The sequence below is a fragment of the Globicephala melas genome, chromosome 5, assembly GCF_963455315.2.
Source record: "Globicephala melas chromosome 5, mGloMel1.2, whole genome shotgun sequence".
NCBI classification, from domain to species: domain Eukaryota; kingdom Metazoa; phylum Chordata; class Mammalia; order Artiodactyla; family Delphinidae; genus Globicephala; species Globicephala melas.
The window spans coordinates 135150426-135176585 of record NC_083318.1 but is presented as its reverse complement, the minus strand read 5'-3'; the positions used below and the strand labels follow the sequence as shown (position 1 = coordinate 135176585).

At 35.0% G+C, this 26160-nt stretch overlaps 1 protein-coding gene across 4 annotated transcripts in view; it reads right to left on the bottom strand.

Moving 5' to 3' along the window:
- The window catches only part of FSTL5 (follistatin like 5), a 670505-nt gene that overhangs the window by 289864 nt on the left and 354481 nt on the right, over positions 1-26160 (bottom strand). For all 4 annotated transcript variants that reach the window (XM_030865721.3, XM_060299861.2, XM_030865720.3 and 1 more), the window contains exon 6: positions 19016-19136. In XM_030865721.3, coding sequence (XP_030721581.1) covers positions 19016-19136 — 121 coding nt within the window. The remainder of the gene's footprint in view (positions 1-19015; positions 19137-26160) is intronic.

Sequence of the window (26160 nt, the reverse complement as noted above, 5' to 3'; positions counted from 1 at the left end):
ACTTGTGTCATCTAGTTCATTGTTTTGCTACCATTTTGTTTTAGTAAAAACACACATTATTAAAAATATTGTTTTCTTAAGAAAGAACATTATTAAGAATTTTGTTTTCTTAAGAAAGGACAACATTATTACATACATTTACTGTGCAGATTAAATGGCACTCCCCAGACAGTTATCTATTTAATGGAGTGAATCTACCACTTAACAAGCAGTTTTAGCTTTATTATAACACTAACTAATATATTCTGTAGTACATAAAATGCATCTATTTCATTCCTTTCCTATACCTTATTGATGATAACTTAGTATTGGATAATGAGATGTAACTAAAAAAGTGACCTCATGCACCCCTCCCAGGAGGCAAGTAAAGGAAATAATAATGATCATGCCAAGGAAATTCCCATTTTTCCCTAGCGTGTAGTCAAGGAAAAGTAATTATAAGAGTTCTTTTCCTATTTCTACACAGTGGAATGCATAATCTGAACAGGGTTATGAGAGAATTTGTCCTGCAAATTAGAGCTTGGCAGTAATGTCTGTGGCTATAGGAGCCTACTGGTATCTGGTATCTGTGTGTGTGTGTGTGTGTGTGTGTGTGTGTGTGTGTGTGTGTGTGTGTGTGTTGGATTAAACTGTGAGTCCTGGAAAATCTAAAGAATAAAGTCATAGCTGCACCTCAAGGTAATGAACAGGAAGAGGATGAATTGGTTCCTCCTCTAAGGAACCAGTATTAGCCCTGAACAATCTTGTGAAATTTAGATTGACAAAAGCTGAGTGAAGATTGACAAAATGAACCTTAGAAGAAGGAGGAAATTTCCTAGAGAATTACTGGAGAGCAGGCAGAACAAGCAAGGTTAGTGACCAGGGAAACCCACAAAGGTATCACTGTTAACTCTGTACAAGCTTCAGCCTTGGCTATGGGAAATGTCCAATTAAAAGTTCAGGTTTTTGCTTTTTCTAATCCATCTATAATCCCCTTTAATAAATCTAACTTCTTATTCTTGCCTTTCATGTCCATAAAGCACTGTGTGTTAGCTCTTTGGGAACTAAAGGAAAGGGTGAGGAAAGGAAAATGAAGTGTGGCCATCAGTCAACCTCTGTGTTCTCACACTCAGGCAGATGAATGCAGCCAGGAGATGAGCTGAAAAGGGAATACGATCCTGCAGTGTAGCAGGAAAAGCAGGAAGGGTCAAAGAATGTGGGACAACTCTTCTACCTTATAAGTTCATTCTGCAACAATAATATGAGACATTAATACTCTCACTATCTTTCAGAGTCTTTTTATTACCAGTTGGGCACAAGTATGAAGTAGCTCTCAAACATTATTTCTGGCATATTTTTTCATGATAAATTAAAAGAATGGAAGGAAAGTTAAGAGTCAAAGACAGCTGAACTTCCAACTAAGTGAAGTCTATATATTTATTTCCAAACTGAAAAACACCATTGACTTTTAATTTTTTTATGTTTTATAACATCAACTGCTGACCTCTCTTCATTGATTGGTTTTAAAGGAAAAAGAAAAAGAGGGGGGATTTTCAGCTTTTTCTGAATCAACTACTTTATAATATGCTTTATAACTTTAAATTTTAAAATGGCCAAATATGATGCATTTAAATGTAACAATTATGACTAATGTTAAAGAACAAACATTTAGAACTAATACTTTTTAGAATTTCAGTGCTGTTCTTCTTTTGAGCAGATGATCATATTGATTAAGACTGAATAAAAAATGAGAAAACAAGTTTTTCTGATTCTCTAAATGATAGTGGATATAATATTTTAAAGAGAAAGAACATTATTTATCTAATAATTATTATGTTACATACATTCTCTTATACTGAATAGGAATGTATATATATTATAATGTATATTATATATACATTATTTCATGACTTACAAACTATATTTTCAGGACAACACTTAATGTTCTTTTGAGTGTCAATTTTACCTGAGAAAATAAGAGGAAGATGGTCCATTGAAAAAACTCCTGGTGTTCAAAAGTGACCATTAACATCTAAATAATTCTGTCAATGCCGCAACCTATGTTGCTAGCTTTGAAAACCAAAAAACCTTTATAATGCATGTGATTTGGCTCAATAATTGTGAAATAATAGTTCACAATATACTCAGTAATGATTTTTCTCCATGACAAAATGAGAAGGGTCAAGAATGAACATGGGGAGATAGCACATTGAAGACAAGTATTATATGAATAAGAATAAAATAAAAATTAGAAAAGCTGGCATTGAAGCTGATCCAGAGACAGGATAATCAACATAATACACTAGGATCAAAATGTAGCTTGCATTATGCCAAAGCTTATAATAGGAACACTAGTAGAAAGGCAACCAAATTAATTGGTGTTGATCAAACTCAAATAATAATGCTTTACCTACTTGAAAAATTAGATGCAAAATCAAAACTTTTTGTCTTAACAACATATTAAACAAGAAAATAAGCCTGATTATTTGCATATTTTCTGATAATACTTAAAACTCTTGACTTGTTTTTTCTGATTATTCTAATTTATTTGCATATTTTGGTTAAATCACTTGTACAATTTCCTTAATGATACAAGTTGTAATCAAGCTCTCTTATCAGTGCTCTATTCTTTTTAATATTTACCAAGAAAAACATTTTTGTCCAAATTTCATTTAAGGCAGTATTTGTAAAGGAAAATTCCAACAACTATGCTTCGTCTTATTTGTGTATGCATAATTTGTATGTTCCAGTTATTAAAAATGTGTTTGATGCGACTTCTTGTGTTATGGGTTTGTGTCCCTCCCCAAAATTCATTTGTTGAAACTTTAACCCCCAGTACCTGAGAATGTGACCTTATTTGAAAACAGGGTAACTCAGACTAGTAACTCAGACTAATAACACTATTATTCCCAGAACAGGTTCTCAATGGAAGGCTTACATAATTGGTCCATTTATTTTAAATCAGAAGAAAAAATAAAATTATTAAAAATCATAAAATATATATTTAAAGGTGTTAATTATGGGTAGGAGACATATGACTTAAATGTCAATTGATAAACAACATTTGGGAGACACTGGTAGAAGGTGGTATTGAATGCATTTTAGTGAACTCTGTTTTTAAAATAAACATCTTATTTATGTTGAGGATGTATATTTTGTCACTTAGATGATTATATTTATCCTATTTGTGTATTTTTTTGGTTTGCTGAAAAATAGATATGAACATGATTTTCACATTATGTTATCTACAAACTAGAATATGTGCTTAACCTCATATTTATTTATTTATTTTTATTTTTTTATTGAGGTATAGTTGATTTACAATGTTTTCTTAGTTTCAGGTATACAGCAAAGTGATTCAGTTATACATACACACACACACATATATAGTGTATATATATATATGTAGTACATATATATTTATATTCTTTTTCAGATTATTTTCCCCTATAGGTTATTACAAAATAATGAGTAGAGTACCCTGTGCTATATAGTAGATCTTTCTGGTTTTATCTATTTTATCTGTTTTATATATAGTAGTGTGCATCCGCTCATCCCAACCTCCTAATTTATCCCTCCCTTCCATCTCCTGTTTGGTAATCATAAATTTGTTTCCTATGTCTGAGTTTATTTCTGTTTTGTATGTAAGTTCATTTTTATCATTTTTTTTTTAGATTTGACATATAAGTGATATCATATGATATTTGTCTTTGACTTACTTCACTCTGTAATCTCTATTTAAAGTACTGGGATAAAATTTTAGATAGTCTTGTTTTTAACACTTTAATGTTAGCTATCCAAGATGGTAGCCCGTACTACATGTGGCTGTTAAACATTTAGAATGTGGCTAGTACCAATTGAGATGTGTTGTATCTATAATATATATAGTAGATTTCAAAACTTGCTGAAAAAAAGAATTCAAATTATTTCCTTAACTTTTACATTGATTATATGTTGTGATAATAATATTTTGGATATATTGGGGTAAAGTGTTATTAAAATAAATTTCACTTCTTTCTTTTCTGTTTTTAATGTGACTGCTAGAAAATTTAAAACTATGAGGATGGCTAAAATATTTTGCTTGTATTATTTTTCAAATGGGCCAGTGTTAAACTCTAAGGAGAGGAATAATAGTTTGAGGATAGTAATAAAATGTCATGATTATAATTTTTATAATTATGGTGTCTTTATACAATGCAAATCATTAAAAACATGATATTAAACTATATTTGTTGATGCTGAGATATGTTTCCAATATCTAATAATTAAAAGAAGTTACAATTAAAATAAATCTTGAATATATAAGAGTAATATAGTCATATATGTATATATGTAGATCTCAAAGTGATTGTAACTGAATGATGTAATTAAAATTGATTCCAATTTTCTCTTGCATTCCTTTCTGTTTTATTTAACTTCTACCACAAGAAAAATAAATAATCATTGTTTAAAAAAAGTTATAGAAATATGGTAGTTAATACAAGCAAAAAAGCAAAGTCTTTGGCAGACCTTTTATTAACATGAAATTTGGCTTAAATTTTAGGAAAATTCAAAAATCTATTTCTCTAGTTTTGATACATTTCTTCCCTTTTTTCAACAAGATACACTGGATTCAAACTAATATTAGATACTCAATGTAAATCTTACGATGTCTATATACATGGATAAGGCCTGTTAAAACTTTGTTTTGTCTGGTTATAACCATAGAACTACTCCATAATAGCAGTAGAACTCACTTAACTGATGGAGTAGACCTTTAGCTGGTTAAAAATTAATGAGGCAATAATAACTATTCATTAAAATAAATTTAGCAAAAATGTATTTTCTAAGTATTAGCTTTCAAATTCTTTAAATAAATATTTTTAAAAGATTAAATGCTTAAACGTATATGATTATCTGATATTATAAGTTTAAAAAGCACTTTATTTTATATTTCATAATAACGCTCACTTGTTAGATAAATGCCTCTCTAAAGGATCACTTGACAGAGCAGAATCCTATAAAGAAACTTTCAACTGGAAAATTTAGATAAAATGCATTCTCTCAGAATAACCTAGAGAAGGGAATTCAGAGAACAGCTAGTAATTAAAACATGACAGATTCCATTCCAATTGTTTTAAATTGTTGAACAATTTTGGCCAGTTAAAAATTAAATTCCATTAGTATGAACTCAGTTTGGGAATCTGAGATACTTTGAAATGAAGCAAAGGCTTTGGTGCCAATCTGCAGCCACTCAGTCATGTCCAAATGGCTCAGATCTGGGCAGAAGTGTCCCCTGGATCTCCACAGTAAAGCCACTATGAAGACTCTATCCGGATAGGGTTTCAGACCACACAAGGAAAACATAAGCCTCAATTCAAGGAGTTTCTGAGAAGATGGTATTAAGAACATGGGGTTAACAAAGCCAAAGGACTAGTGAATTATAGAAATGATTGTGAAAGTCCATAAACAGCCTCAGGCAAACTCCATCTCAGAATATTATGCTGAAATCAGCGGAAAGTAATTTTAAGTCAGACACAGTAAATTATGATTGACGAGTGTGGAAAATAAGAAAGATTGGTGAGTTACCATTTTATTATTTTTTATTTCAATTTCACTTTGTCAGGCAAGTCCTTATTCTCAATATCTATATGACAAAAGAGTCAATACTTCAAGAAATAAATAGAAGTGTTTCACCTGAAATAAAAGAAGCTAAAATATCTAATTGTATCTGCTTTTAAAAGTTACAAACAGGTCAACAAGCAAAATTTACCAGTGAGAGATAAGAGCGTGTAAAAATCAGAGAGTGTAGAATGCCAGTGGATATAGGTAAAAAGAGAAACATAAATGTGTACCAGCTACATCAGATTAAGGTAACCTTAGCAATGGTGAGGCCAAAGTCGTCTTCAGATGGGAATGACTTAAGGCTTTTATTGTTTTTAAAATTATAGTTCAAATCTATATTGCCTTAACAGTTGTAATTTTATTTTTTACTTTTTTAGGTTTATTTAAAATAAATTTTTTAACATCTTTATTGGAGTATAATTGCTTTACTTTGTTGTGTTAGTTTCTGTTGTATAACAAAGTGAATCAGCTTTATGTGCATATATATATATCCCTATATCCCCTCCTTCTTGCATCTCCCTCCCACCCTCTCTATCCCATCCCTCTAGGTGGTCACAAAGCACCGAGCTGATCCCCAGTGTTATGAGGCTGCTTCCCACTAGCTAGTTTACATTTGGTAGTGTATATATGTCCATGCCACTCTCTCACTTCTTCCCAGCCTACACTTCCCCCTCCGTGTCCTCAAGTACACTCTCTACGTTTGCGGCTTTATTCCTGTCCTGCCCCTAGGTTCTTCAGAATCTTTTTTTTTTTTTTTTTAGATTCCATATATATGTGTTAGCATATGGTATTTGTTTTTCTCTTTCTGACTTACTTCACTCTATATGACACTCTCTAGGTCCATCCACCTCACTACAAATAACTCAATTTCATTTCTTTTTATGGCTGAGTAATATTCCATTGTATATATGTGCCACATCTTCTTTATCCATTCATCTGTCGATGGACATTTAGGTTGATTCCATGTCCTGGCTATTGTAAATAGTGTTGTAATGAATATTGTGGTACATGACTCTTTTTGAATTATGGTTTTCTCAGGGTATATGCCCAGTAGTGGCATTGCTGGGTCATATGGTAGTTCTATTTTTAGTTTATGAAGGAACCTCCATACTGTTCTCCACAGTGGCTGTATCAATTTACATTCCTTCCAACAGTGCAACAGAGTTCCCTTTTCTCCACACCCTCTCCAGCATTTATTGTTTGTAGATTATTTGATGATGTCCTTTCTGACCAGTGTGAGTTGATACCTCACTGTGGTTTTGACTTGCATTTCTCTAATGATTAGTGATGTTGAGTATCCATTTTCATGTGTTTGTTGGCAATCTGTATATCTTCTTTGGAGAAATGTGTATTTAGGTCTTCTGCCCATTTTTGGATTGGGTTGTTGGTTTTTTTGGTATTGAGTTGCATGAGCTGCTTGTATATTTTGGAGATTACTCCTTTGTCAGTTACTTCATTTTCAAATATTTTCTCCCATTTTGAGGGCTGTCTTTTCATCTTGTTTATGGCTTCCTTTGCTGTGCAAAAGCTTTTAAGGTTCATTAGGTCCCTAATGAGCCTAAGGTTCATTAGGTCCCATTGTTTATTTTTGTTTTTATTTTCATTTCTCTAGGAGATGGGTCTAAAAAGATCTTGCTGTGATTTATGTCATAGAGTGTTCTGCCTATGTTTTCCTCTAAGAGTTTTATAGTGTGTGGTCTTACATTTAGGTCTTTAATTCATTTTGAGTTTACTTTTATGTATGGTGTTAGGGAGTGTTCTAATTTCATTATTTTTTATATGTAGCTGTTCAGTTTTCCCAGCACCAATTATTGAAGAGGCTGTCTTTTCTCCATTGTATACTCTTCATTCCTTTATCAAAGATAAGGTGACCATATGTGTCTGGGTTTATCTCTGGGCTTTCTATCCTGTTCCATTGATCTGTATTTCTGTTTTTGTGCCAGTCCCATGCTGTCTTGATTTCTGTAGCTTTGTAGTATAGTCTGAAGTCAGGGAGCCTGGGTCCTCCAGCTCCATTTTTCTTTCTCAAGATTGCTTTGGCTATTTGGGGTCTTTTGTGTTTCCATACAAATTGTGAAATTTTTTGTCCTAGTTCTGTGAAAAATGCCATTGGTAGTTTGATAGGGATTGCATTGAATCTGTAGATTGCTTTGGGCAGTACAGTCATTTTCACAATGTTCATTCTTCCAATCCAAGAACTTGGTATATCTCTCCATCTGTTTGTATCATCTTTAGTTTCTTTCAGCAGTGTCTTATAGTTTTCTGCATACAGCTCTTTTGTCTCCTTAGGTAGGGTTATTCCTAGGTATTTTATTCTTTTTGTTGCAATGCTAAATGGGAGTGTTTCCTTAATTACTCTTTCAGATTTTTTGTTGTTAGTATATAGGACTACAAGAGGTTTCTGTGCATTAATACTGTATCTTGCTACTTTACCCAATTCATTGATTAACTCTGTAGTTTTCTGGTAGCATCTTTAGGATTCTCTCTGTATATTATCATGTCATCTGCAAACAGTGACAGCTTTACATCTTTTTTTCCAATTTGGATTCCTTTTATTTCTTTTTCATCTCTGCTTTGGCTAAAATTTCCAAAACTATGTTGAAAAATAGTGGGGATAGTGGGCACCATTGTCTTTTTCCTGATCTTAGAGGAAATGGTTTGAGTTTTTCACTATTGAGAATGATGTTGGCTGTGGGTTTGTCATACATGACCTTTATTATGTTGAGGTAAGTTCCCTCTGTGCCTACTTTCTGGAGAGTTTTTATCATAAATGAGTGGGGAATTTTGTCAAAAGCTTTTTCTGCTTCTATAGAGATTATCATATGGTTTTTATCCTTCAATTTGTTAATATGGTTTATCACATTGATTGGTTTTGGTGTATTGAAGAATCCTTGCATTCCTGGGAATAACCCGACTTGATCATGGTTTATGATCCTTTTAATGTGCTGCTGGATTCTATTTGCTAGTATTTTGTTGAGGATTTTTGCATCTATGTTCATCAGTGATATTGGCCTGTAGTTTTCTTTCTTTGTGACATCTTTTTCTGGTTTTGGTATAAGGGTGATGGTGGCCTCGTAGAATGAATTTGGGAGTGTTCCTCCCTCTGCTATATTTTGAAAGAGTTTAAGAAAGATAGGTGTTATCTCTTCTCTAAATGTTTGATAGAATTTGCCTGTGAAGCCCTCTGGCCCTGGGCTTTTGTTTGTTGGAAGATTTTTAATCACAGTTTCAATTTCAGTGCTTGTGATTGGTCTGTTTATATTTTCTATTTCTTCCTGGTTCAGTCTCAGAAGTTTGTGCTTTTCTAAGAATGTGTTCATTTCTTCCAGGTTGTCCATTTTATTGGCATATAGTTGCTTGTAGTAATCTCTGATCCTTTGTATTTCTGCAGTGTCAGTTATTACTTCTTTTTCATTTCTAACTCTATTGAGTTTTCTCCCTTTTTTTCTTGATGAGTCTGACTAATGGTTTATCAATTTTGTTTATCTTCTCAAAGAACCAGCTTTTAGTTTTATTGATCTTTGCTGTCATTTCCTTCACTTCTTTTTCATTTATTTCTGATCTGATCTTTATGATTTCTTTCCTTTTGCAAACTTTGGATTGTATTTTTTGGTTCTTCTTTCTCTAATTGCTTTAGGTGTAAGTTTAGGTTGTTTATTTGAGATTTTTCTTGTTTCTTGAGGTAGAATTGTATTGCTATAAACTTCCCTCTTAGATGTGCTTTTGCTGTATCCCATTGGTTTTGGGCTGTCATGTTTTCATTGTCATTTGTTTCTAGGTATTTTTTTAATTTCCTCTTTGATTTCTTCAGTGAACTCTTGGTTATTTAGTAGTGTAATGTTTAGCCTCCATGTGTTTGTATTTTTTGCCATTTTTTTTCCCTGTAATTGATTATCTACTCTCATAGCACTGTGTTCAGAAAAGATACTTGATACTGTTTCAATTTGCTTAAATTTACCAAGGCTTGATTTGTGACCCAAGATCACAAATGTTGTATCCTGGAAAATGTTCCATAAGCACTTGAGAAGAAAGTGTATTCTGTTGATCTTGGATGGAATGTCCTATAAGTATCAAGTAAGTCCATTTTGTTTAATGTATCATTGAAAGCTTGAGTTTCCTCATTTATTTTCATTTTGGATGATCTGTCCATTGGTGAAAGTCAGGTGGGGTGTTAAAGTCCCCTACTATGAATGTGTTACTGTCGATTTCCCGTTTTATGGCTGTTAGTATTTGCCTTATGTATTCAGGTGCTCCTATGTTGGGTGCATAAATATTTACAATTGTTATATCTTCTTCTTGAAATGATCCCTTGATCATTATGTAGTGTCCTTCTTTGTCTCTTGTAATAGTCTTTATTTTAAAGTCTATTTTTTCTGTTATGAGAATTGCTACTCTAGCTTTCTTTTGATTTCCATTTGCATGGAATATCTTTTTCCATCCCCTCACTTTCAGTCTGTACGTGTCCCTAGGTCTGACGTGGGTCTCTTGTAGACAGCATATATACGGGTCTTGTTTTTGTATTCATTCAGCCACTCTATGTCTTTTGGTTGAAGCATTTAATCCATTTACATTTAAGGTAATTATTGATATGTGTTTTCCTATTATCATGTTCTTAATTGTTTTGGGTTTGTTATTTTAGGTCTTTTCCTCCTCTTGTGTTTCATGCCTAGAGAAGTTCCTTTAGCATTTGCTGTAAAGCTGGTTTGGTGGTGCTAAATTATCTTAGCTTTTGCTTCTCTGTAAAGGTTTTAATTTCTCCAACAAATCTGAATGAGAACCTTGCTGTGCAGAGTAGTCTTATTTGTAGTTTTTTTCCTTTCATCACTTAAATATGTCCTGCCACTCCCTTCTGGCTTGCAGAGTTTCTTCTGAAAGATCAGCTGTTAACTTTATGGGGACTCCCTAGTTTGTTATTTGTTTTTCCCCTTTCTGCTTTTAATATTTTTTTTTGTATTTAATTTTTGATAATTTGATTAATATGTGTTTTGATGTGTTTCTCCTTGGATTTATCCTGTATGGGACTCTCTGCACTTCCTGGACTTGATTGACTATTTCTTTTCCCATATTATGGAAGTTATCAACTATAATCTCTTCAAATATTTTCTTAGTCCCTTTCTGTTTTTCTTCTTCCTCTGGGACCCCTATAATTCAAACGTTGGTGCATTTAATGTTATCCCAGAGGTCTCTGAGACTGTCCTCAATTTTTTTCATTCTTTTTTCTTTATTCTGCTCTGCAGTAGTTATTTCTACTATTTTATCTTCCAGGTCACTTATCCGTTCTTCTGCCTCAGTTATTCTGCTATTGATTCCTTTTAGAGAATTTTTAATTTCATTTATTGTGTTGTTCATCATTGTTTGTTTAATCTTTAGTTCTTCTAGGTCCTCGTTAAACATTTCTTGTATTTTCTCCATTCTATTTCCAAGATTTTGGATCATCTTTACTATCATTACTCTGAATTATTTTTCATGTAGACTGCCTATTTCCTCTTCATATGTTTGGTCTGGTGGGTTTTTACCTTGCTCCTCCATCTGCTGTGTGTTTCTCTGTCTTCTCATTTAGCTTAACTTACTGTGTTTGGGGTCTCCTTTTCACAGGCTGCAGGTTTGTAGTTTCCGTTTTCTTTTTGGTGTCTGCCCCTGGTGGGTAAAGTTGGGTCAGTGGCTTGTGTAGGCTTCCTGGTGGAGAGTAGTGGTGCCTGTGTTCTGGTGGATAAGGCTGGATCTTATCTTTCTGGTGAGCAGGACCGTGTCCGGTGGTGTGTTTCGGGTTGTCTGTGAACTTAGTATGTTTTTAGGCAGCCTCTCTGCTAATGTTTGGGGTTGTGTTCTTGTCTTCCTAGTTGTTTGGCATGGGGTGTCCAGCACTGGAGCTTGCTGGTCACTGAGTGGAGCTGGGTCTTAGTGTTGAGACAGAGATCTCTGGGAGAGCTCTCACCAACTGATATTATGTGGAGCTGGGAGGTCTCTCATGGTCCAGTTTCCTGTACTCTGCTCTCCCACCTCCAAGGCTCAGGCCTGACAGCCAGCTGGAGTACCGAGACCATGTCAGCCACACAACTTTGCTTTCCTTGAATTTGACTGTAGCTGTTTTGACTTGGGGATTTGTACTGGTTTTGTTTTACTCTTGGCTTGTTTTCACTTCCATGAAGCCCGAGACCAGCGCGCAGGGCAAAGGCTGAGGTGTCAGCCAGCGGAGGCAACTTCTGAGGGCTCAACGGACTGCGGGAATGCTCTGAAGTGCCCTGGCTCCACCACCTTGGAAGATGTCAGACTCCCGGTTGTCTTTTTATTAACATGTGGGGTATACAAGCAATTTTTTTTTTTTTAAGAACCAGAAAACTGTCCTTTTGGAATCTATGTCTATAAGTTGGATCTCAACAATCATGTTTTGCACAGTATTTTTCTATTAGGGAAAGAACCCAGACACATCAAAAATAACATACACTACAACCATCTGTAAGCAAGTGGTGCTCTATGTACCCAACGATTAGTGCATATCTACACACTCCAACATAGAGGATTGTATTCATACACACATGTAAACTAACTTTGCATTCAAAGCATGTAACAAAAGAATGATTTCCCCAGTGGACCAGTCAACTAAACTTGCTGCAAGATTTTATGCTACAATGATCCAGTTTGGGGTTATTCTATAGCAGTTCATCCAATGCAGCATTTCCCAAATCAGTGTGGGATTTTTTATCTGGATGAAAAGTAGAACATTGCCAGCACCATAGAAGCCCTTCTCTTGCCTTGTGTTCCCACTGCACGCCCTCCACTCCCCCAAAGGCAACCATTCATATTAACTACTAAAATCACAATGAGTTTTACCTAATTTGGATTTTAACTACATATATACTTGATGTATATTATGCGCTCTTTTTTGCTCAACATTTTTTTTCATTTTTTTTTTTATATCCAACTTCTCAACCACCAGCACTTTTGCTTCTACCCCTACATCTCTGCTGAAAGTGCTGTGACCAAAGTTACCAACAAATTGGTAACTTGTTTTGAACCCAGCCTTGGAAACAATTCCTTATTAAAATTTTATGATGGTGTACTCCTTTGCCTTTCGTCCTATCTCTCTAAGTTTTGCTGTTGTTTACTTTTAGTTTCCTACTGCTGTTCTGCCCATCTCTTCTATCTTCACATACTCACCTTAGATACCCCACTCCTTGCCAGAGTATCAAATTTTGACTGCATGCTCTATGTCTCTATTTGTGCCCCAGAGCTCCCACCTGACTCTAGACCACCATATTCTCCATCCAAAAGTTTATATTTGAATATGCCAATATGTCTAAAATTTAACTTAATATACTCCCCACACTTCCTTCTCTTCCCATGTTTCCTACTTTAATGAGTAGCATCATTGTTCACCTTTGTTTGCAAGCAGAAAATTGGACATTATCCTTGACCTTACCCTCTTCCTCCCATGTGTATGTAATCACTCATCAAATCGAGATGATTCTGCTTATAAGTGATTTTCCAAATATGGACACCTTCTTGCATTACTGCTACTGCTCCTCCTGCCTCCCTCACCTTAACATACAGCAACAGTCTTAATTCCAGTCACTAAATTCTGCTATTTTTCTCAAATAAAGGACTTTCATATACTAATGATCTAATGTCAATGAATGTTAATATAATACTCACATTTTATTGCTCTTCTTATTAGATGATTCCGATAATTAACATTTTATTATAGCAATTGTGATTTCCCAGAAAAATAAATATCTTTTCCTTATAATGTCGTTATCAAATTTATATTCCATTAAGAGTTCTTTCATATAAAGAGAGATGACATTTTGAATATAATCATGAAGAGTTAGGTGATTTAAAATAACTGTTCCATGTTTTTTAATATTTTAGAATTTTAGAGTCTTAATTATTCTTTTTAAGAAAGGAGAGACAGATATTGTACAGTTAGTTTCAATATAAATGCTCACAATTGATGCATTATGCTTGCAAAAACCTAATTATTTTATGCATAGTAGAAAAACATCTTCCTTGGATCTTTCCACACATAGAGATCATTTTGAATTGATAAAGATTTATTTAAGGGTGACATTAGATCTTGAATCACTAGAACACATCTTAAAGTGTATGTTTATGGTTTGGGGAACTACAACTCATAATTTAATAGGATTTCAAGAATCTATCAGAGTTACACAGACTCCTCACTTCATGTAATTTTAAGTCAAAGTACTTTATAGTTTAACTCAGGAAATTATGTACATGGAAAGCATTTACAAAATATCTTTTCTCTGGATAGACATTTACACCATTTTGGGTTATCTAGAAAGTCCAAATGAAAACAATTAATTCCTAAAATTAAGAGCCATATAATAACACTTTATCATCTTAATTGAATTTGCAAAAATAAATAAATATAAACATTTATTTGAACATCACTTCTGAAATTAAATGTCTCAGTTTTGTGTATGGTCATCTTGTCTAACGGCAAATCACTTGCATTTACCTACAAATCTGAAGCAAAAATATAGAGTTCCAGACATGTCAAACTTAATCAAATATTGTATTTTAATTTTGAGTTGGAAGAAAATAAAACGCTGAATCTCTGTATTTTAATACAAGTCCTTGTAGTTAATAATGACACTATTAATTTGTTTTTAATTCTAAGTACTCTTTGCACTGAAAAATCTATACACTTTACTATCAAGGCAACAAAATGCAAGCGTGCAGGGTGTCCACCATCTGACGAGAGGATTTAGTATTTCTTATTTTTTAGGTACTCGGGCGTCACTGTTGTGGCCTCTCCCGTTGCGGAGCACAGGCTCCGGACGCGCAGGCTCAGCGGCCATGGCTCACGCGCCCAGCCGCTCCGCGGCATGTGGGATCTTCCCGGACCGACCAGGGCACGAACCCGTGTCCCCTGCATCAGCAGGCGGACTCTCAACCACTGCGCCACCAGGGAAGCCCTAGTATTTCTTTTAAATATTCAAAACTATGTCTGATCTCACTTAAGATTTATTGGATCCCATTGCATAGATTTCCAAGTTTGTTAATCAAACAAGGCATGATTTAAGATATTTGACACTTGCAGTGACGATTTATTTTAAATATCCTAGTAAAAATCAAGGGATTTTTGAATAACGTCAAAAATTCTGGAGAAAAATTAAGAATGTTATCTGATGCTTATTGTAAAATAATAAAATAATTCATCTTACCCAAAATGAAAAAAAAATACTATTTTATGGAAAACGTTATAACTACTAAAATAATACCCTAATCATGTAATAACAGTTGATAATGTGCTGGTTCTTTTTTCTTTACCATTAACCTTTTCCTGTTTGCAAAGTACCCTTTACTTTCTTCCATGTTGTGTGGTGGCAGAAAGAATAATAAACTGGAACTCAAGAAATCTGTTTATCTTTGTATCTACCAGTAAATAAAGACTGGATAAAGACAAGTTTCTTAACTTCTCTGGCCTTAGTTTATTTTTCTAGGTTCTATTCATTTAGGGACTTTTTAGTTTTCTGGGCTTTCTTTTTAGAAACTCTCTGGGGGAATGAATTCTGGGTGGAAAAACTGATTACTTTTTATCCTTACTATATCTGTCCTTTTTATCATTGTCTGTCTGAGATGATGCATTCTAAAGGAAAGGAAACTTATCTTTTCAAGTTGCTTTAACTGTCACAGCAGTCTATACACATAGGTACTTAATACATAATTTTAAAATAGATTGCCTTTTCACAATTGTTATATTTTTTTATTCATGATACTAATATTTTATAATAGAGTAACTTTCTAAAATCATGTCATTATACAACACCTGTCACTAAACTTCACAAAACCGAGGTGGGTTTAGTGGTGAAGTATTTTAACAGAAGGAGAGAAAGAAATAGACGTATGTTTCCTATTCACATATAAGTATAAACACATCTTGCTGATACAGGCAATCCAAACAAGTTAGTGTTGCTCTCTCCAAAGGGTCATTCGAGAGCTTGATACCCTGTTTAATAATGGTGAAACGCTGAAAATATATTGCAGAAAACTGCTTGGTGAGACCACAATGAATATTAAGACACCCCAGATAATTCCAGCATTACTTAAAAATATTACTTTTTCTAAACGATTATGTTAACATCATTTTATCATAGTTAAGGAAAAGTTTTGTGAGTATTCAAAAAGATAAAACCTCATAATATGATTGCTGATTGCCAAGTGCTTTTGTTATCAAATATCACTTTATGATTCAAAATATTAAAAATGTAGACCTTTTGCATAATACATAATTTTGACAGAATGGCAGAATCATTACAATCTTCATTAAACTTCATTGCATTTACTATAAATAATTTCAATAAAATTGCTACCATACTACCTTCCAGTTGTTAACAGAATCATATAGATTGTCTTCTCTCCAAATTCAATAGTTTGTAGTACACTGTAGCTCCTTTAAAAACAACGTTTCACTATGTCTCTATTGAAGTTTGTATTGATGATTCAGATTTCTGAATTGCAAATTTTATTTATCTTTACAACATACTGATCTACCTTGCCTTCCTTAGCAATATCAAATCGTATCCCAAACACAGCATCATTTTCCCCTTGATAGGTGCAGGCAGCAGTATTCTAGGGAAGATTCTTTTGTACTGATATTGCCAGGGATCATTATTCAGTCTTTGCTGTGTTACCATAAAAATAACATATTACTCACACTTTATTTTCATTGTATTTATTAGTTTCTAGCTCCACTATTCCACCATTAACAATATTTTGAATAAAAATCCTACGTAAACATACAATTTAATTCTTATTGATGCTTGATAGTTTGTATACCATTAAAAATATTTTCTGCTACTGCTATAGATTTCAACTACTTTTATTTAGCCACATCCATGTATCTTCATATTATGGGAGTGGGGGATAGGAGTTGGTAGGTTAGACTGCCTGTTTAATAAAATAAGTTAGTAAAATAGTAATGATAATTGATATATTTCCATAGACTTTCAGACCTGGAAGAGATCTTCCGGTTGGACTAGTTTCTATAAATACTCTGGTGTATCATGCAGTAGAGATTTTATTTATGCTGATGTAGGAGAGCAAAACTGCCACCCCCAAATGTCTCTTTGGTATTAATATTATTTCAAGCTGAAAACAATCAAAGCCCAAAAGACTTGGAAAGTAACTTCAACCCTCCCCCAACTGCCTTGAAGAAAGAGGATAGAGGACCTCTTCCAGGAAGGGAGCTATCACCACAGGTTACCATAGTATGAACTGGGGGTGTGGACAGAAAGGAACTCAGCAAAGTCTGCTTCTTAAAATTACTCTCTGTGTCCCACTGTTTGTGCAGGGCTAAGAGAACATTCATTTACCAAACACTTGTTTTTCCATCTCCATGTGTGTTGCTTTCCTCCCCTTTGAAGCACAAAACCCCTACCTCAACATCCTCTTTTGTCTTTAGCTGAAAATGGTATTTAAGGTGAGGGTTTCAGCCATTTTGGTGAGTTACCCAGTTTTCTTGGGTCTCTCCCATGTATACACGTTATTAAATTTTGATTTTCTCCTGCTAATCTGCCTTATGTGAACTTGATTCTTAGACCAGCCAAAAGGACCCAGAAGGGTAGAGGAAAATTTCTTCCTCCCTGACACTCTTCTCTTTGTCCATCTTCCATCTCTCATCCCCTAAAGTCCAAATCCACTCATCCTGAAGACCCATTCAATTGTTACTACTTTCATAAACTCTCCTTGATTCCCAGTGCTGGAGGTTATATTCTTAGTTCACTTTATATTTTATGTAGGCCTTCCTATGACATTTATCCCCTTGTATCTTACATGATAGTATACAATATAATCTAATGTAAACAATTTTTCCTGATAAACCATAATATTCCTGTCATCCTAAGCACACAGAACAATGCCTACTACAGAGTGAAGTTTAGTGGCAAACACATAGACTTCTTAACTGGTTTGGCATAGGTCTGATAATAAACTCAGCCACTTGGTTCTTAACTTCTCTGTGTTTCAGTTTCTTCATATAATCATTGAATGATAATGCTGCTTTCTTGTTATCTTTGAAAAGTTTTCTAGCCTTGTGACACACTTTAAAGGATTAAGTGTTTACCGAGATATCCCATCTGTATTCTGCTTGCAATTTAAAGTGGAAATGCAGTTTAATTAAATCTGAAGAGCATACTGACATCTTGCCTTAAAGCTTTGTAACAAGCAGCTATTTCACATTTATTACTTTGCTAGTTTCAAATATTACATAAAATATAATTCAGTGTTTTAATATAAAATGATCATGTGGTAATTACTATCCTCATTTATATGAATTTTCAGAGATTTAAGTAATTTTTCCAATATCAGACAACTAACTGATGGATGACAGAGGCATAACTCAAAAAGGATCTTTTGGGCTTCCCTGGTGGCACAGTGGTTGAGAGTCCGCCTGCCGATGCAGGGAACACGGGTTCGTGCCCCGGTCTGCGAGGATCCCACATGTCGCGGAGCGGCTGGGCCTGTGAGCCATGGCTGCTGAGCCTGCACATCCGGAGCCTGTGCTCCGCAACGGGAGAGGCCACAGCAGTGAGAGGCCCGCGTACCGCAAAAAAAAAAAAAAGGATCTTTTTATACCAAGTACATATCCTATTTCCTGCCTTTTTGGAAAAAAGAAATATATACATATGTATATATTTGGAAAGTCCTATATATGTGAGTGCATATAAAAATATTGAAGATTATCCATCTATCTATCATCTATCTATCAATCTAAAATCTCACTTAACTTTCATTACTTGGTGATTTTCAAATACCAACCAGTTAATTTAATGATTTTTTTTTCTCTTTCTTTTACACACAGCTCCAAACTTTCCCTTCTGTTTTTTGCCTCTTACTCTTTTTTCTTTGAATTATTTTTAATGAATAACCTGTCATACACTTTCTTAACCAAATCATCTTTACAACTTTGCTCTATAAAGTATACTCAATTTTAAGAAGTCTTTAAGCATTTTAAACATATATAATTGATTCCAAAATATCTTAACATAAATATAATTTTCAATTCTTATGCTAATTATTGTTGTTAACATATATGCAAACTTTATCTATTAATCAACTTTGGTTTTTCTATAAAATAAAAAAATTGTCATTATGTAAATAATTGTTTTTGATATATGGTGACAGTGAAGTGCTGTTCCTACTCTAAAAATAACCTTGGAAGCATCACTGTGGAATTAATATCTTAAACTAGAATCAATAGTTATCAAACATTTCCAGCTCTGCATTTTAGAATTATAACTCCCTTAGCTTTTACATTCGTTTCAATACAGCCACACACTTAAATTATCTCAATTATATACTTCTCTTAAGAAACAGTCTGTACTTTGAGGTCAAGCAAACACACCATATTGGGTAAAGAAACAGAAAAAAGAACAAAGAGGAATTAGAGAATGAATCTTATACTCACGGAATGTTCTATAAAATTCTTCAAGAGCCAGGTGCTTGTCTGAGTTAAAATCATCATATTTCAGTAGATCATACAAAGTGCAATCAGAAGGGTCCTTGCCAAGTTCTTCCTGTTTTATCACCTGACAAGAAAATTAAATTCAGGCAATTATATCTGTCTTAACATTTCTATAGTATAATTAATTATATGTAAGTCACTTAATAGGTAATTTAAGTCTGTAGTTGGGCAAAGAACTGAACCTATGAGAAACCTGGGTTTTCAGTTACTGGACATTTATTTTCAACTGTTTCAAAGATATACTTAAAAATTTGACTTAGTTGCTTTGACGTTAAGATATGTACTTAGAATTTAGCCTAAATTTTCTAATACAGAAACCTCCCAGTAGGACCCAGAAAATCTGAACACTAAAAGGACATTTTTGTATTTCAGTCATTTCCTTTGCTCCACTTATATTGACTCAAGGAAATGCCTGCACATGAAAATTTCCTCCAATGTCTCAGTGACCCATGTCAAAATAGAACAGTTCTTCTCCAACAAAAATAGTGAGGAAATTTGGTCCAACTTTCATCTTCCTATTATTTGTAAAAAATGAAGTTAGTATTTTTTTTCTCTTCTGCCTGAACTCCTCTCCAGCTGGAAATGAAGGCATTTGGTATTCTGAATTAACTCCCTGGGTCACAAAGGAGCTATTCAACAAATGACTGTTTCCAGGAGCCAGATAGAATTAATGCACCAATTGATGATGGAAACCTACCCAAGCAGGGGTGAGGAAAATCACCAGACTGCTTTTCTACTCTGTGCTCTGTCCCATGGGGCAGCTTTTTTATACTCTGTTTTTTACCAGACAGATATAGCCTGTCTGGTAAAAGAGGTCTCCAAGATTTTTCAAACATTCCTTTTCATTCTGGGTAGCTGCATAGCTGTGTCCACGGTCTTTCATATTTGTCCACAGAGGGAGTGGTTCATATGGCTTGGAGCTTTGCTTCCCCGTGTTTTTTTTTTTTTTAAGTTGGTGCAATCAGGAAACACAGACTCTGAAGTCAGCCAGCTCTGGGTTCAGACCATGCCAAGGACACTTAATAGTTCTAGAATATCTGGCAAGTCACTCAACCTTTTCTCAATTAGAAATTAAAGATAGTAACCTCTATCTCTCCTGGTTGTTGTGCAGACTTATAAAAACATGTATATGCTTATACACACACATATCGTCAAGTGCAAGACATACAGTATACATTCAGACCTAATCAAAGTTAAAAATAATGATTTTTATTTAACGTGCTTCTCATTATAATAATTCATGCAGATTTCCACACCAGCTTGTGCACGTTATAGCTGTATATTCATGATGCTTTATTATTTCTTTTGGTAGACCGGGATGATTCAAGCTTTGTCACAGCAATGGCAGATTGTTGATAGGAATTACTAAAGAGCTATTTTTTTTTTTTTTTTTTTTTTTTTGCGTTACGCGGGCCTCTCACCGTTGTGGCCTCTCCCGTTGCGGGGCACAGGCTCCGGACGCGCAGGCTCAGCAGCCATGGCTCACGGGCCCAGCCGCTCCGCGGCACGTGGGATCCTCCCAGACCAGGGCACGAACCCGCATCCCCTGCATCGGCAGGCGGACTCTCAACCACCGCGCCACCAGGGAAGCCCTAAAGAGCTATTTTTAACCTTTTATGGAACATCCGTAAGTTAGAAGTTGTTATGCCTGCGCTTGGATGAGCTGCAGAGACAGCGCTGAGGATGGAGCTTAGCCGATGGATCACTAGAAGCTCCAGCCCCTCCTGTAGCCACCTGAGTGGTGACATGCAATGACAGCACCTGCACTGCTAAATACGACTTTTACACATCATGTGTTCTCTCTTCTTGTTTACTGGATTCAAATTTCATTGGCTAAGCTGGCATTTGCTGCCTTAGAAGGGGAGGAAAGTGAATGATTTATCTGCTTTCCATATAAATGGATATTGTCAATAGTGACAATTAAAGCCCTAGGCTTTAGCACAGTCCAGCTGGAGGGATTAACAAAACTATCTAATGGCTGAAGCTATCTCTCCTATAAGCCTAATGGGGAAACAAGTACTGCTTTTCTGTTTAGAAAGCAACGGCGCTCTCAGCCACTCTCCATCTGTTATTTGTTGGACAATGGGAAGTGACTTTTCCCAGGTGGCGGAGGGGCAGTGTGTTTGATCTTACCTCACTATACTCTTCCTAAAGACCTGCAGTGCCAGGACTGCGGTAATTTTTAGGATGCAGTGACACCAGGATTTGGTCAGATATTTTAATACTATTTTTAGTGACTTTTAGTCACGTACCTGTTTGTGAAACGATGGAACAGAAAGTTGGGGGAGAAGCTTTCATCATTGTACTGTATGTCTCATATTTATTTCTGTTCTAATATTTCACTCAAGTTAAATCATGTATAGACCCAGAGAACAGACTCCTACTTTTTTCCTTGAAACTGGTTTTGACATAAGACTAGCTTGCTTTTGATTTGATCTTGAACTTGATTTGATCATGATTATAAAACTCCAGCTGGATATGCTGTTTTAATGAATGTGCTTTAGGAAAGTGCATGGTCCTGGCTAGTGAGCTTTTTATAAAAATCCTTGTTCACAGACGCTTGGCCATGCCCACGCACAGGAGAGAGGTGATTGACTCCCTCATTCTTCCATATTTTAAATACACGTTTTCCTCATTTAGTCCATTTTTGGGCAATGAAATAGCCTACTTAAGACATGCTTCCTAGTAACTTTTTCTCTCCTTTGTTTCCTGATGGGAGCATTGGCACACTCTGGGGTGTTCCAAATGCAGAAGATACCTTCCTATAGACCTTTTAACCAGCCTGGGAAAATTGCTTCAGATATTTGGAGTTCTGATAGCCTTAACGAGCTGAATGTGTGACTGGGGGAAAGAAAGAATAAAACAAAATAGTAGTAATACATTAAGCACTCTGGTGCTGGGGAACCAAACTTGTAGGACATTTATATCATTTACCGTCTGGCTCTGGTTCCAAAGACTTCCCACTGTAGCTTCCTCAGAATGCATGTGTTACATCTGAACTAGAGATTCTTGACAAGGCCAGACTCACTGAATATACTGCCATTGAAGTATCTTATGTTGAAACTTTAGTCTAGGAGGCCAGTCACAGTTTCATTTGCAAAGTATCTTTTTAACTCAGGTAAGTACATTGTTTTTTTAGGCATAATGCTACTGCACACTTAATAAAGTACTGTGTAGTATAAAAATAACTTTTATATGCACTAGGAAACAAACAAACAAAAATTATGTGACTTGCTTTATTGCAATACTGTGGTAGTCTGGAACCAAACTGCAATATCTCTGAGACATGCTTGTACACTATACAGAATCTCAGATGACGATAACTTATCTAAAGATAAATAAAACTGGAAAGAGAGATAGAAAGTGCCAGAGGTAGATGCAGAGGATTGTCTCCCTGCTAAGAGATGCAAAGTTTCACACCGTCAGCCTGGTCTTTGGAAAGAGCCAGAAAATTTGATTTTGCCTTTAGTGCATAAAACCGGTTACTGGCTGAGACCACTCAGTTCTACTACCTCATTCTGAATAGGACCCAGGCAGTATAGCACAGATTTAAGAAAAGATACAGGGCTGCCTAGACCAAAGTAAATTAAATGTCCATTTACCCGTTGTCAATAAAGAGAGAAGAGACATCTTAAAACAAAAATGCTCAACAAATACTTTAAATGTGATTGAAATATTACCTTTGTCATATAGTAATTAAGACACGTATATGGGAGAGGAGAGAGTGAGGAACTGTTCTGTTCCTGTACAAATGCTCCCACACTCTCCCCTGTCATCCAACTCCATGTCCCTCAGGAAGGCAAAAATCCTCACCAAGGGTGAAAATGGACATCATACACACTTGAGGAAAGAGAGAGAGGTGGGATTTCGCTTGGTTCTGAGGGTATAAAAAATAAGGCAGAAGACAGAAGATAAGAATTTCTACTAGTCTCAGGGATTGAAGACTTATTTGCCAAAGGAAAGACTGTGCCAGATATTGCTTTATTTTTTTAACACCTTTATTGGAGTATAATTGCTTTACAGTGGTGTGTTAGTTTCTGCTGTATAACAAAGTGAATCAGCTATATGTATACATATATCCCCATATCTCCTCCCTCTTGCACAGATCGGTTTTTGATGTTGGTGTTATTATATTCTATAACTTGCCATTAGTTTTTAAGAAAGGCACATAGATGTTGGCAACTACTGAAAGTGATGTATTTGGTTATACACATTTAGGGGGAGAATATAAATAAAACAGAACTATATTGTTTTGAGTGATAAGGAATTTGGAGCCCCAGGGAAAATTAAGGAGTTGAAACTGAGAGATAGACTTGGGTCTTGCATCTGTGGTACAGAAAATGCAAGGCATGATCTGGACAGAGCACAAGGAAAGGAGAAGTGTACAAAGTGCTTCATCTAAACTGGATTTCAATGTGTGATTTGTGTAATATGTGATATAATCCCATCCTCTACCACCCTATACATCTTCAGTCATTCAACCGAGTACATATTGCTTTTTGCAAATGGATTGTGTGTGTGTGTGTAGCTCAAAAAGAAATGCAAAGGGAATGACAGACATCTGGATTATAGAAACGTAATAGTATTATTACAATTACTACTACTATTATCATTACTCAGTTACTGTACGATACTAACTGAGGACTTATATATTTTTAAAATATTTAAATTGTAAAATATAGTCAATTAAAGCATATTGTTTCTTTCATAACACATCTATGTCTGTCTTAATCAAGATATTGCTTTCAATTATTTCTTATAACTTGGTTTTATGGGCAAGAAAAAACTGCACAAAACTAGGTATTTTACAGTTTGACAGGTAAGGATATTTTAGTATAATATATATCAGCATCTTAAAAACAAAATATATATGATACTTATTTAAAGTTTAGTTCAATTTAACATCATATCTGTAAAGACAGGGGCACTATATACTCTGGAGAAAAATGCCCACCACCACAGTGGTTGCAGAATGATGCCATGTACTTGTCTCTAGCCTAGAACTCAGGATTTAACAACATTCATACTAGCTATGTGAGATAAGCAGATGAGTACTTCAAATGATGTGAGAAAAATAAATAATGAATAAATAAATAAAACATGCTACCATTTATTTTTCCTAATTTCTTGGAATAACCAAACTATTTTTCTTCTTTTGTAAGAAACATTTTTTCATTGTGAAAATTGGTATTAAAATGCTTGCATATTTAATAACGTGTACATAGATTTCTGGGTTATAATGGCCGATTTGTTCTCACCTATCAGCTGATTGTAAACATTAAAAAATGCAGGGCTTCCCTGGTGGCGTAGTGGTTGAGAATCTGCCTGCCAATGCAGGGGACACGGGTTCAAGCCCTGGTCTGGGAAGATTCCACATGCTGCGGAGCAACTGGGCCCGTGAGCCATAATTACTGAGCCTGTGCTCCGCAACAACAGAGGCCGCGATAGTGAGAGGCGTGCGCACCGTGATGAACAGTGGCCCCCGCTTGCCACAACTAGAGAAAGCCCATGCACAGAAACGAAGACCCAACACAGCCATAAATAAATAAATAAATACATTTTTTAAAAAATGCAAAGGATGAACTGGATGGAAATATTGATCAGTTGCTCATCCACTAACTCAAGCATGTGTGCCCTCTTTATATTTCCATTATCCTCCACGGTATGCACAGGAAACTTAGATTGGAAAATTTAATTAGAGCTAACAATTATATCATGTTTTCTATGTGCTAGTTATGTTTCTAAGAAGTCTACATTTTCAAAATAATATCAATATCACATCCAGCTTACATACTAGGTGTTATTATCATTGTTGATATGTAGAAAGGGAAGTTGGGACACAGAGAGTTTGGGTCATTTGCTAAAGGTTGCACAGGAATTAAGTAGTAGATATGAGTCCAGGTTCTATAATCAAAGTTCTTAAACTGTGATACTATAGATCTTACCCCCTTTAACTATTGCTTTTTATTATCTCTTTCTTCTCTCAACTACCTCTAGTTTCTAATTTACTTGAAAATCTGCAAGAGAAGCTTTAGAATATATATTCATTATGTGGAGTATGAACAGAACACGGGCAGCCAGCTTTTATGCTGAATTTATAAAACCTCAAAGCCAAATTACGTTCATTAATTTTTACTTGCCATTGGCAGTATCTTGGAATTACAGATTACATTTCTGCTAATAATAGCTTGTAAATTATTAGCAGACACCATTAAGATCCTTTTCCCTTTTACTCTTTTAATTTAAATTATTTTGAAACTTGATATTAAATGAGGATATTATATGTTTCCAAGCTGATTTTTAAAGTCATATATATTATTGACTTTAATATTATAATACTTGGAATACAAGTTCCTTAAAAGCACCTGTAACCTAAAAAGACACAAGTCAAAAACAATATTTATGCTCGTAAGAGCTAGAAATGTATTATATCTTTTCCACGGCGTCAGTTACAACCTTCTGGTTTTTTCATAGCTGATTGCTGACAGATGAGACGCTAACATTTCCACTCTATAAAGCTGAAGGAAGGACTGGGGCATGTCTTCAGGGGTTAGTAAGTATTACCTCCCCAGATCCTTCCTTGCCTGTACCTTGTGGATGGTCAACATATAAACAGGATTCTGAAGATCCTTTCTGCTCTCACATGATAACTTTCAGATGAATTGGAAGGGCACTTTTCAGATGCAAAAGCAAATCCAAATCAAAGGTAACAGGAAGAACAAAACTAAACGTTGTAGCAGATGACTTTATTATGGGTTGTGCTCTGTCCTCCCCAAAGATATGTTCAAGTCTTAACCCTGAGGACTTCAGAATGTAAACTTTTTTGGAAATAGGGTCATTGAAGATGTAATTAGATACTGTAAGATGTGGTCCTTCTAGAGTAGGGTGGACCTTCAGTCCAATATGACTGGTATCTTTGAAGAAGGGACAAAATGATGTGAAAACAAATACACAGAGAGAAGCTATTTGACTGCAGAGGAAGGGACTAGAGTGATGCACCTACAAGCCAAGGAATGCCTGGCACTACCAGAAGCTGAGAGAGGCAAGAAAAGACTCTCCCCCGCAAGAGGCTTCAGATAGAGCATAGC